The sequence below is a fragment of the Heteronotia binoei genome, chromosome 4 (genome assembly GCF_032191835.1).
Source record: "Heteronotia binoei isolate CCM8104 ecotype False Entrance Well chromosome 4, APGP_CSIRO_Hbin_v1, whole genome shotgun sequence".
In the NCBI taxonomy this organism is placed as follows: domain Eukaryota; kingdom Metazoa; phylum Chordata; class Lepidosauria; order Squamata; family Gekkonidae; genus Heteronotia; species Heteronotia binoei.
Genome location: NC_083226.1, coordinates 27,386,251 through 27,400,042, shown reverse-complemented (window position 1 = coordinate 27,400,042; position 13,792 = coordinate 27,386,251). Strand labels below are relative to the sequence as shown.

General features: G+C 44.2%; 1 protein-coding gene across 1 annotated transcript; it reads right to left on the bottom strand.

The window, feature by feature from the left end:
• Window positions 1-343: 343 nt before the first annotated feature.
• On the bottom strand, window positions 344-11,966 carry LOC132570421 (uncharacterized). Its single transcript, XM_060237012.1, has 5 exons — window positions 11,818-11,966; window positions 7,316-7,492; window positions 4,702-4,801; window positions 4,209-4,339; window positions 344-3,657 (listed from the first exon to the last, which is right to left on the bottom strand). Exons 1-5 carry the CDS (start codon window positions 11,872-11,874, stop codon window positions 3,376-3,378), a joined length of 747 nt encoding a protein of 248 aa, XP_060092995.1. The 5' UTR covers window positions 11,875-11,966; the 3' UTR covers window positions 344-3,375.
• Window positions 11,967-13,792: the final 1,826 nt, after the last annotated feature.

Here is a 13,792-nt window from a genome sequence, read left to right as displayed (position 1 = left end):
ATTTTTTCCTTTCTCTCAAACTCCTCACCTAACAGATAAGAAGATTCTACAAAGACAGACACCAAATTCAGAGAGTGATGTGAGGCAAAAGTCTCCCTTGCTATAGCAGAATGTGGGAGCACACACAACATTTCATCCCCTCCGATGTATTTGAGAAAGTATCTTGAACCTATTATAAAGAGAACATCTCCTTCTGAACCCATACCCACAAATGCCAAACTGAGTTCAACAATATTAGGATTTATTATCTTTCACCAATTAGAAGGTCAACCTGAACCCTTATTTAGCTATCATGGGAGCACATGTAGTGATCGCCACAGACCACAGCAACAAAACCCCGTGGCATCATAAAAGGTACTGAATTTATTGTGGCATAAGCTTTCATAGACTTGATACCACTTCTCTCTGATAGCTGCCTCCCCCAAGTTTTTAACATACCATAAGAATCTTTTTTTATTTTTCCTACACAGCATGGCAATACATGGTTGTCATGTAACAGAAAAAAAAATATGACTTCTGTTCTCAAAGGCAATAGTATACACACACATCATATTCAACTCATTTTTCCAAATGCTGTAGAGACTGAGAGCTCGATTAATTTCACCTTTGGGCTACTTACTGACTTGCCTGAACAAACAAACTGCACCCAAAACTGTTTCCTGCTAAAATTAGGAATTATTCTAGACTACTCCAGGCGGAACAGGATTAAATGGGGTTGCACTTCTTTCTGCAGATGTTATTAGATGGAAAAAATGCAGCAACAAGTTTAAGATGGTGAATAAATCATTAATAAATGTTTTTGTTCTGGTACCAGCCTTCATGCAAGTACCTTTCACGTCTAGGTGGAGACAGCAGTAAGGGCAGACCATCCAGTTAATTGGTAAATCCAGTTGCCAAAGAGACCGAAGAGGAGGCAACGGTTCAGAAAACGTATTCATTTTAGAAACAGATTTTGCAAGCATAGTTAGAATTTGCACAAACAGAAATCAGCAAATATAACAAAGGTCACATTACTTTATAGAAATGGTTACTTGTTCCTTTTTCCTTGAGAATACCAATAAAACCTTTAGATATGGGGGGTTATTCGACAAAGCTTAGACTAGCCTTTGGGAAACATACACATTTTAGACTCAATGATACTCCTGGAAGAGAAGAGACTAGCAGATTTTTATGCTGTAAGAAATGAGATAAAAGGTCTTCTTTCTCATCTTTCCCAGCATCTAATTCATGACCACATTCAGAAAAGAGTTGTTAAAGGAATCGTAACATCCAAATTTTTATGCCTCAAATGGTACCAATATTTCAGTTATGCTTTGAAAACTTTTAAAGATTTATATTTTGCTTTTCTCCCCAATGGGGACCCAAAGTGCATAAATTTTTCTCCTCTCCTCCATTATATCCTCACAACAACCCTGTTGGTTAGGCTAAGAGAATGCAACTGGTCAAAGGTCACCCAGCAAGCTTCTGTGACAGAGTGGGAATTCAAACCTGGATTTCCCAGATCCTTGTCTGAAACTTTAACCACTACGCCCCCCTGGCTGTCTGTATGATAGTATCAACAAAACATGTAGACACAGAAGACGTTTGACAAAGCTTATATTAACTTTTGCAAAATGTGCACATTTTAATGATTTAAGAATGGAGACTTAGTAATGCTGCTGCTAAAGCTATGTTTGAATTTGTATAACATATATGGCTAACTGTAAAAGGAGGGAGAAATATGAATGAGGACAACTTATTTTAAAAGCAATGCAAGCTACTTACCCATTACGAATTTACAGATTATTACAGTGGTTTTGGACAGGCCAGATTGCAAAGAACAGAATGGCCAAAAGAAATCACCAAACAAGGAAACTCTCAAATACCAATACTTAACAAGGAGGTACTTTGGCATGATTTCCTTCTCCATTTTCTGCTTTGCCTCAATGCTAAATGTATAAATACAAATTCTGATTCCCACCCCCAGCATTTTCTTATTCTCCTTCTCCTAGGATGTTATCAGCCCAGAGATCTCTCTTGTTCGCATTTTGCAGCAATCAGACTGATCAGTAATAAGACCAGCTGGAGTTGCACAGCGATTAGAGTCTTGTATTAGGATCTGAGAGTTCACATCCTAGTTCAAATACTCTGCCATGAAAGCTCCCTGGGTGATCTTGGGCCACTCAGTCTCTCTCAGCCTAACCTAACTTCACTGGGATCTTGTTAGGAGGATAAAAATGGAAGCAGGAGAACAATGTTGTATGCTGCTTGGGTCCCCCACAGGGACAACAGGATGGTAAAAATTGCTACAAGAAAGGAATCGCTGCTTTTGCTTGAAATCAGATTTAAAGTTGTTTTTTTTGCAGGCAAGGAGGGCTGTTCACAGAATATGTCTAGAGAAATCTGGCCAGTCTGTAGTTTCTCCCTAGACCTTCAACACTGGTTTTTAATTACTTGCCAAAGTACTTATTTGCCTACACTGCCCTCCACCTCATCTCAGTGCATCTGCTTTTATCAAGTGCATACTCTGTACATTAAAAATCAAGAGACACAGTGTTCCCCACCCCAACTAAGGCTATCACTCAATCAAGGAAAGAGGACTCTGCCCACTCTGCAATGCTAGGGCTAGGTCCACTACTGTTAAAGCAAAAAGGCAGAAATATTCTTCTGGGAAAAGAAGGAACTGGAAAGATTCTGAGGGCTCTGGCTCACATCCAGAAGTGACTTGTTTTTCCACAGTGGACAGTCTTTGACAGGGATGTGCCTCAGAAACTGCTGTATGTATTATCAGTTCCCAGATGAAAAAGAGATGTGGATGTCACCATCCCTACATTACAAAGCACACACTTTTCTTGACAAGTGTTAGTCTCCATGCCAAAAATGGTGTGAAGACACCTTCAGCAATCTAAGGTTTCTCAGTGTCTCAAGCCCTCAATCAGAATAACAGTTTTGTTATTAAAGGAACAAGATTGGCTGAAAGAAAGGAGGGGGGAAACCCCGTCGGCTCAGATACCTCTCTTGCAAGGGCACTGTGACAGTTCCCACAGCCAATGGCTGCTGCATATGCAAAACCCTAAGCCAGCCCTGTTAAACCAAATTACAGATAAGACAAAAGTGAGATTCTTGTAGTTTCTTTCCAAAGTGTAATATATCACTCAGCTCTCGCATCACAATCTGAAGGATCTGAGGAGGAAACACCTGATCTTGCCGCATCTCTGAAGAATGTCATTTGAAGGTCTGACTGGAAGATGCCCTCGAGGTTTTGTGCAACTGGAAGTCCCATTTCCATTCCGTCTGCCACTCTGCCCTTGCGCCCTGCAGGCAAGAGTCAGGAAAAGGTTCTTCCATGTCAGGGGCTCAGTGCATTTGCAAAGGCTGGGGTGGAGCCAGCGAGCTTCATTCAGAGGATGCCATCTTTTCTTTTTCTCTTGGTATCCTTCCCATGGTGTAGAATTCCTTGTTGGGGCGCAGATCCATGAAGTGAGCTAAGCGGTTGGACATGGCAAAAAAAGCTGAAATGGCAGCAATGTCCCAAGCATCTTCCCGGTCAAACCCATGAGCCTCTAGCTTCCGAAAGTGCTCTTCGGTGATGTTCTCCGCACGGCAGATAGCAAGAGCAAACTCCAGCATAGCCAACTCCCGGGCAGTTAGGTCGGCCAGTTTCCAGTTCACTGTGACCTACAGGAAAAAGCAAAGCTATAAGGAATTATGAACTCTGGGCCTAGAAAATTAAACAACATTCGGATTCAGTTGCGGCCAGGCAGGTCAACCTGGACCAGGCATAAACAAAATCAGAATCCTAACCAGTAAGAAGTGAATGACCTTGAACTCCAATTAGAATGTTTTGCTCTTCTGAACAGAATAGGTCAGATGCAGAGGATGATAAAACTCCTGTATCTTTAACAGGGCCTTTTTGGAAGGTGCAACCTCTCAACCTTACAGCACAATGCCTACGGGGTGAAAACTTCCAAACTGCTCTCTTTAAAATTCTAAGCCTAAGGAACTTTCAGGTAAGACCCTCCCCCCTTCCACTCTTGTCCAAAAGGCCTTTCAGTGCATTCTCATCTAATCAAGCTTCAGTTAACATCTTACATCATAGCTTCAGTTAACCATCCAGTTAGTGTGTGTGTGAGCAAAAAGACCAGCCTTACTTGTATTTGCTACAGGAAACCACCAACAACCTCTCAAAAAAAGCACAGGAGTCAGAGGGGAACCAGGCAAGCACTGACCTGATCTGCTACCGTCGGCTTCTTAGAGTATATCCGATGCAAAGCGCCATGTGCAATCACACAGTAGAGGCACCTGTTAGCCACACTTGTGGCCACAATAATGAGCTCTTTGTCAGCCTTGGTTAAGTTTCCTGCAGATGACAGTAACAAACCAAGTCATGTTTCAGTAGTCATTTTATGACTGATTCACAAGGCTTCTGCTGTTGTATACTTATGATATTCAGGTTGATTCCCCCTGCACCCCCACATGCTTAAAGTTCTAACATTACTGTTATGTCCTAAGGGACTGTGATGCATGTCTGGAGCAAAATCAACCATACATTCCTTGAAGCAAAAGATATTTGTAATCCAATCCAGTGCAGGGTTGCTCCAGTCCAAGCCTGCTGAAATAAATGAATTCAGAGTGGCCCCTGACCCAATAATGCCTTACAATAGTCATATCTGGACAGAACCTTCTGTCTACTTACAATTTGAGCAGAGCTGTAGTTCTTACCTGTCTCCTTGTTGATAATGGCGTTGTAGTAAGCAAAGAATGCTCTAAATTCTGTCGGTCGATGAGCCATCGCTTTAAATACATTGGGCAAAAAACCTGTCTGTTTTAAGAGGGAACAAAATGAAGACACCTTAAATGAAGGTACAATTCTATGCAACTTTATGCACTTGGATACCAAATGGCGATGCTGCATCTCTCCTTCCAAATCACTCTATCAGTGAAATATAGCAAAGTACACTTTGTTGCAAACATATGGGGACCCCCAAGATGGGCAATATGCTGTTTCATGGGTCCATGCGACCGCCTCTCTTGGTATACCCCCTCAAAGAGCGTTATACTCAGGGGAGAACCTGCTGTTCATGCCTGGCCTGAAAAATATCCAGCTGTCGGCCCTTGCAGAACCCTTTGCTGAATGGCATTTGTGCCCTGCAGGACTCAGTACAATTCTGCAAGTCCTATAAGACAAGAGATGTTCTGCTAGGCCCACGGTTGAGGTTAGCAATGGTTTCCATCTACTGCTTACCTCCCTTCCCTGCTCCCTCATAAGGTAACGATATAAACTGGCCTATTTAAGTGCCATCTGCTACTGCTATTGTATTATTTATTATTTACGGTTTTAATTGTTTTTAACTTGATTGTAAATGTTTTATTGGAAGTGCTGTTCACCTCCCTGAGTGAGCCCTGTTCACAGGGGAGGGCGGTCTAAAAGTCAAATATACAAATAACTATATAACCAGCATAATAAGGAGTCATGTTCTTGAACTTCCCTTGATGAGTCAGGTAGCAGCTCAAGTCACAGAGAACATCTTGGACGAAAGCTGCTTCACAGCTGTTCAACTTTGCTACTACCTACAGCAAGCTAGCTGAGCAGCTGAATGCCACTGAATGGGCCACAGCCCTGCAGCCACTGCCTTCTGCTGATTGCTGCCACTACTGTTGCCAGCACCCCCTTTCATCTGCCCACACTGCTCCTTCCCAGCCTGACTATATGTCCTACATGTGTAACATTGTGAGCAAGTCCTAGAAGGCACACAAAGAATGTAGGAACCAACTGCCATGTTTTGTGTCTCACAGAGAACCTTGCCACAGTGAACACAGATTTGAATCAGAGGCTCCAGACCGTCCCAGAGGCTCAAAGCAGAGGCTCGCAACCACAGCTAAGGCCTCCAAGGAAGCCTTTCTGATGTGCAATTATTGACCATTAATACAATTTGAATGTTAAGTGCTCTGGGACAGTCTGGAGTGTCTGATTCAAATCTTCCCATGCTCCCCGAAGATCCTGCTAAATATATGACTCAGCATCATGTCTCCAGTTCTGTAATCCTGAATTATAATTCAATCAAGAACTTCCCTTCCTGTGGCCCTTCCCTAGTATTGTTTAGTCAGTTCTATAGTTTTGTCCTGATAAGATACCCAACTATCAGGTATTCCTTTATCTTCTGTTGTAATCTTTTGTAGCTTAAAAAGAACCTATTTTATGCTCTGGGCCAAAAGCAGTAGAACTGCCTTGGCTTTAGAGCAAGTAACTGGAGTCTGATCCTGGATACCAATGGAACTGCAACAGAATCCCAACATACACACACACACAAAGAGGATCCCTCCATCTTCCATTTGATTTCTTCATAGAACAGGACAGATAATCTTTGCTCTCCATCTATTTCCCCTCTTCCCCCCCCTTTTCCAAACCACATCTACATCTTTGGCTCAAAGAATAACTCCCACTCCAATTTGGAGTAGCTCTGGTGAATGTTTGGTTGTTGTTCACAGAATCATAGAGTTGGAAGGTACCTCCAAGGTCATCTAGTCCAACCCCCTGCACAATGCAGGAAACTCACAAATACCTCCCCCTAAAATCACAGGATCTTCATTGCTGTCAGATGGCCATCTAGCCTCTGTTAAAAAACCTCCAAGGAAGGAGAGCCCACCACCTCCTGAGGAAGCCTGTTGCACTGAAGAACCACTCTTACTGTCAAGAGGTTCTTCCTAATGTTGGGCTGGAAACTCTTTTGATTTAATTTCAATGCATTGGTTCTGGTACTACCTTCTGGGACCACAGAAAACAATTCCACACCATCCCCTTCAAGTACTTGAAGATGGTGATCGTATCACCTCTCAGCCGCCTCTATTTGCTATATTAGTTGCTATATTAGTTAGGGTTAAGAATGTGTCTGTACTTTGATTTAGTCCTGATAGTTTTTGCTTAGGTTAAGTCGCTCCCCAGCTATAGTACCAAATCCTTCAATAAACGCCATATTCCTTTTAAAACAGGCCTCTTTTTCCTGCTGAGCACATGCTACTCACAGCTACCTCTTTAGGTAAAAGATCCTTTTTTTCCTGCATCCTACACAAATCCACAAGCTAATGCCTTTTATTAATTTGAATGTAGGTTCACATGTTTGTGGGGGTGTGGTAACACTGCAGCTGTTTCTGCTCAAAGGTACATAGTGTAGGTCCCAACTGGAACTTCGTGTGGGAAGTTATCACACAGCGTACCAACTCTGAACAATCAGGTTGGGCCAGGGCTTTTTTCCAAACCAAAGTTGAACCATCTGCTTTGAAGGCACTGGATTGTGCACCTCATCCCCCACTCCCAACACACACACAGCATTCTTACCTTTACCTCCATTTCCTCCATGAGCTCCACTATATCAAAAGGCAAGTCTGTCTTATTTGGTATTGGGTAACGCCCAATGGAATCGTCACGGCTCCCGCTGTCCGTGCTGTAGGCATGGCTCAAGGCTGTCGTTTGGGGTCCTCCCCGAAAGCTCTCCAACACTCTGAGAGGCAGACGCTAAAAGAAAACAGATAGAGTACCTTCTGTATGGCACAATATAGCGTTTTTGTATACATCATTATAGCATTTTGTATAGATCGTTTTGTTATTTGCATCACCAACTTGTCATGTGGTTTGCTGTAGTTTATGGCTCAAATGTAGAATCACCTCAGAGAGAACCACCTCATGGATCATGGAGATTACACCTCACAGTGTAGTGGTTAAGAGCGGAGGACACTAATCTGGAGAACTGGGTTTGATTCCCCACTCCTTCCCATGCAGCCAGTGGAGTGATCTTGGGTCAGTCACAGTTCTCTCAGAACTCTCTCAGCCCCACCTGCCTCACAGGGTGTCTTGTTGGGAGGAGAGGAAGGGAAGGTGATTGTAAGCCGGTCCAATACTCCTTTGGGGAGTGAAGGGCAAGGAATAAAACAAATTCTTATTCTTCTATCCATCCCACCAGTATGAGACGTTCATCCTAAACCCTGCTGTTGGTGCCCCTACCTGCAGAAGCGAGGCAACTAAAGAGAGGGCTTTCTCAATGGTGGCACCTTGCCTCTGGAATTCTGGCTGCCTGGACATGTGCCTGGCTGTAGTCGGATTGCACTATTTTAGATTCAGGAATCCACCCTTAGCTTCAGTGAGAAGGTAGGCTATAAAGTAAACTGTACCTTAAGAACCAAAGAAAAACCCAATCTTTTTAACCTAGACTTTGAAAGTCATCCCAGTTTTACAGTTGTTTTTATATTCTGCTCCGCCTGGAAGTATTATCTTTTACTGAAACTATTCTACTCTGCTTTGTGTTCCTTGTAGGTTTATTATTGGTGGAGTCTATATTTTGCATTCTTCCTAAGATTTTGGTTACTGAATTGTTTTTATTTTGTTGGCTGCCTCAAGCAGATCTCTGCAGTGGTGTCCTATGCATTTTTTTTTTTAAAAAGGGCAGATACAAAACTCTTCGGCAGTTTGACATGCCAGTGCTTGCTGGGCTTTGGAGAGTGTTCAGTTCCCCTAAACGTTGTCCTCACCCTTTAACCTGGATCCTAACTGATTGCTTTCAGTTTTGTGGCACAACAGCCCAAGATTATGGTCTTCTCCTCTATTTGTAGAGGAAATCTGGCTCACAACCACAGAAGGGGGAGCAGAGAGTAGCTGGCCTCCAGTTGCAGAAAAAAATTGTACCCAGTAGGACTGTGTTTCCTAACCTTTGGATTGCAAAGCCTCTGAAAGTGGGCGACAGGCCAAGCCTTCCTAATGGCTGTCCCTGCCGTTTCTGTTCTTTTCTTTAGCATTTGGGAAACCAAGATCTGACCCTGGGAAGAGTACCTTCCATGTCAAACATTAGTTGGTATTTTTTTCTTCACCGCATATACATATTGATGGAGTAGAAACGGTGTCCTGATGGTCACTGGAGTGAGACTCTTAGGGGGGGTTAGGCGGAGTAGTGGGGAAGGAGACAGTGGTCAAAGGCTGGAATGTAACTCCCATGTGAAAGGCTGCGTCTGTTGGAACACCATTTCCTTGGGGCTCATAGTGGGGGCAGCTGTGCCCTTCCTACAATGTTTGCTAGTTTCTCAAAAACATCTGCTTGGCCACTACAGAAAATGGAATGCTGATTGCTGAACTAGATGGGACACCAAAAAGGCTGGGAACTGCTGCTCTAGAATATCCTCCTGCTTTAGAGATTTCTTTCTAAAGAAAGGAGGGAGGGACAGGAGAATCATTACTAGAGCACAGCCTAAATAAACAGCATCCCTTTTGAGAAGTGAATATCAAAACCACATTTCTATCATAGGCTTTTAATAGCCCCGATTATCCTCCACTTTGATGTTTGCTAGAAACAAACATCTGTTGCACTCAGGGACAGTTAATACACACAAGGGGATGGAGCTGAGACTCCAGCCGTGAAAGCCCTCGACAACGCAAGTGGCTAGTCTATTGCACAGACCAGATGGACAGACCTACTGAGCAAACCCAAAAAAGCAGGCAGACAAAGCAAACATCTCAGAAGTCCCAGCTATGAACTGATGTTTGTGCAACAAAATGATTGTGACAACCTAAACAGAGCTGCATCCTTCAAAGCCCTTCAACTTCAGCTGACTTGGGAGGGTGCGACTCTGTTTAGGATTGCACAGTGAGGTTAAGGAGTGCAGAACTTTCCATCCTGTTGCAAACTTCTATTCTGGAAGGGATAAAGGGAGAGGCGATGAAGGAAAGTGATATCAGATTGCAGCTGACTTGTGGTGACCCTGCAGGGTTTTCAAGACAAACAAAGGTGGTTTTTTCCATAGTTTGCCTCACTAAACTGCCAAGCAGTTTAGCGTGAGACCAAACACAGGTAGGCAAGGTCAATGTCCACATCCTGTGATCGGATTTTCAGACAGTCTTTAAAGCAGCTGTGAGAGAAATACAATTTGGATTCCTTTTCCCTTTCATGCTGCCCCCCCCCCAAAAAACTCACCCACAGCTGCTTCCAACCCCCCACCTGTCTACTCTTATATTTCTAGCACCAACTTGACACACAAAAGCTGCAATTCAAGGAATGCTTTACTTGGAACGAAGTCTCACTGAACTCAGCGTGATTCCATTTATGTGTGCTGAGATTTGTAAAGTGGTTTTTTTTTAAAAAAGCACACGATGAAGTGATGGGGAAAGAAGCACCCAGTGAAAGTGGCTATTAACCCTACAATAATCAGATTTAAACAAAGAATGATACAACTAAGTTGAATAATTATTTTGCACAAAATATAAAATTTTATAACGGGTGGTGGACTCCCTCTCCAAAGTAGAGAGGACTTGTGCTTAGCACAGTAAGAGGCCCAATGCTTAAAAAAGCCCTCATGTTTCCAATCCCCCAGCCCACCAGCAGTGAGAGAAGCACACAGAAGCCTTATACGTGTGCAGTTTGTGTCTATAAGCATTAGTACCTGTGGAGTGGTACAATAAACCAACAATGACAAAATGAGAGGGATATAACAACTACCTGGAGATGATCTTTATTTCTAACAACTCATTTAATACGGCCAAATTCAGGCTTTTCAAAAGACAAGCCTTAATGCTTTGATTTGATCTTTAATTTAAGGTAGCCTTCTCTATGCAGGTTATGGGTTATGTTTCGCACAGTTTTCTAATGTTGTGATCCACTTTTTTTTATTGCACACAGCCAAATGGTTCACTGCACTGCTTCCTGAGCTTGTAATTCTTTCATTATAGTCTGTATTATAGCATATTTTTTGTGCAACACTGGTTGTACATAATATGCTGATCTTACTGCCTCACTTCTAGTCGTAAGCCTCCTTTGAGCATTAAGTAAGGCAGGCTATAAATAAAATAAAAGCAAACAATTATGTAAGAGACCTGAGAGCCAGCACCTGGAATTGCACATTTCCTCTTCCATAGTCTCCCCACCCCCCACCTTCTGCATTGGGCTATCAATGGAAAGAAGTCCTTTGAGCTCTGTCTTGCAGCGAGATCTCTTTTTCTCGAGCTTTACCCCCCTCGCTCTTCTTAGGCCTCTTCAAGGGAGACCCAGTGCTTTACCCATTAGGCTCTACTGCCCTACAGCAAAAAAGGCAGTTTGGGGAGTAGCGATGCGGGATACAGAAGTGAAGCATCATCACCTCACTCCAACCAGGCACGTGTCCATGTGGAATACAGAACGGCTGTGTGAGGCCAGGATGTCAGCTTGCCTAATGGCAAGTGGGCCCTGTAGGCCCCTGATGAAGTGGGCCCCCTTAAACATTAGACAATATGTTAAAAATGTTAATGACCTTTTAGTAGCTTGAAAATATAATCTCTATAAAGTCTCCATATTATTACTGTAATGCAGCTCAAATTTACATTGTATTTAGAGTTGCCAGCCTCCAGGTGGGGCCTGGGGATCTCCCTCTTTTACAACTGATCTCCAGCTGGCAGAGATCAGCTCCCCTGGAGAAAATGCAGTTTGTATTTGCATTTTGTATCTACCGTATACTGCCAATAATATGTGCAATATATGTACACTGTAATTACCAAAAATATATACATTTATTTTGCAAAAGTTTTAATTGTACCTTTTTTCCACTTCTGTATTTTTTGAAATTTTTATTTATTTCTTATACAAATTAAATGATAGCCTTATAGTTGTGGGTGGGCCCCCTATGTCTCCTGGCAACCAGTATTTTTAGACCCACTCCGCCACTGGTGGTGCAGGCTATCAGTCCAAGGCGCAACACCTCTTCCTCTCTCCCAGCTGCCATAGCACATGTCCACCCTCTTGCCCCACCACGCACCCACACCAGCTTGCATCGCAGCAAAGACAGCCCAAAGCGCTGCCTTGGTTCAGAACAAGCGGCGGTACTCACGGACGCGCAGCTCGGCCGGCGGAACTGCAGGAGACTGCCCAGGACGCGGCTCAGCATGGCTCACCGATTAATGCGCGCTGCGAAGGAAGCGAAACTCCGCGCTTTCCGACCCGAGGCCCTCGCGGCGACAGGAGGCGCGCATGCTCAACAAAAACCTAGCCTAGCCCGCCCCCATGCCGACGCCATCTTCCCTCTAAGCCAATTGGACAGAGGGAAGGAGCGCCGCCAACGGAGGGAGGAGGAAACGGGGCTAGGGAGGGCGCGAGCAACGTGGTAATAAACATCCGCACGCTTAAAGACGGAAGTTTATGGGGGTGGATTCTCTGGTAAATAGGAAAAAGAATGATGATGATGCTGTGGGCTACTGGGAGCGCAATTTAAGCAGTTTGCTGATAGATAGTATTAGATCTCCCCGTAGGGATGCCAGGCTCTGGAATTATAGCTCATCTCCAGACTACAGAGATCAGTTCCCTTGGAAAAAAATGGATGTTTGGAGTATGGACTCTATGGCATTGTAACTCTCTGAGGTCTCTGTCTTCCCCAGATAGGGTTGTCAGGTCTGTGTTGGAAAATACCTGGAGACTTTGGGGGTGGATCTGAGAGAGGGCGGGGTTTGGGGAGGGGAAGGGCCTCAGCATGGTACAATGCCGTAGAATCCACCCTTCGATGCAGCCATTGCCTCCAGGGGAGCTGATCTTTGCCAGCTGGAGATCAGTTGTAAAAGCGGGAGGCTTCCAGGCCCCACCTGGAGGCTGGCAACCCTATCGATTTTAGGGAGTTTTCCAACCTGGATCTGGCAACCCTACACTCCATCCCCCTCTGGAGGCCAAGTGGGAAACCTGGCAACCGTACCCCAAAGGGTCATGACTTGTTCACCAAGAAGGAACAACTCTGGGAAGCTTAAATGGCAAATGTGGGATTTTGCCTCTGCGAATGGCACAGAGCTCTTTTCTTGATGGTGCTCTGTACTTATAACAAATGCTAAAACGTTAAAAAAAAATACAAACTGATTCAGTGTTCTCTGAAGTGAGATTCTTCCATGTTGGAGAGGCGCTTTGCCATTGCCTGCCTCTGTGTCACCATCATGGTATTCTTTGGAGGTCTTCCATCCAAACACTAACCAGGGCCCATCCTGCTTAGAGCTTCTGAGATGATGATGATGATATTGGATTTATACCCTGCCCTTCACTCTGCGGCTCCATGGTGCAGAATGGTAAAGCAGCACTATTGCAGTATTGTGGTCTGAACTCTCTGCTCACGATCTGAGTTTGATTCCAGCGGAAGCTGGATTCAGGTAGCTGGCGCAAGGTTGACTCAGCCTTTCATCCTTCTGAGGTCGGTGAAATGAGTACCCAGCTTGCTGGGGGGAAAGTGTAAAAGACTGGGGAAGGCAATGACAAACCACCCCATAAAAAGTCTGCCATGAAAATGTCATGAAAGCAACTTCATCCTAGAGTTGGAAACGATTGGTGCTTGCACTGGGGAGCTTTCCTTTCCTTTACTCTGAATCTCAGAGTCTCAGAGCGGTCACAATCTCCTTTACCTTCTCCCCCCACAACAGACACCCTGTGAGGTAGGTAGGGCTGAGAGAGCTCTTACAGCAACTGCCCTTTCAAGGACAACCTCTGCCAGAGCTATGGCTGACCCAAGGCAATTCCAGCAGCTGCAAGTGGAGGAGTGGGGAATCAAACCTGGTTCTCCCAGATAAGAGTCCACGCTCTTAACCACTACACCAAACTGGCTCTCTGGTTCAGTGTTCAGTGAGATCTGATGAGATCAAGCTAGCCTGGGCTATCCAGGTCAGGGTGGCAAGAACTTGGTGCCTTTCACTTAATCAGTGTCCACTTTATTGCTGCTGCCAGGAGCAGAACAAGAAGACTTGCCTCTAAGGAAATTTTTCCAAACAGAGCACTGAACCTTTCTGTGAGCAGTTAGGACATATGTTACTCATTCATCAACAGGACTGCTGTTCAAA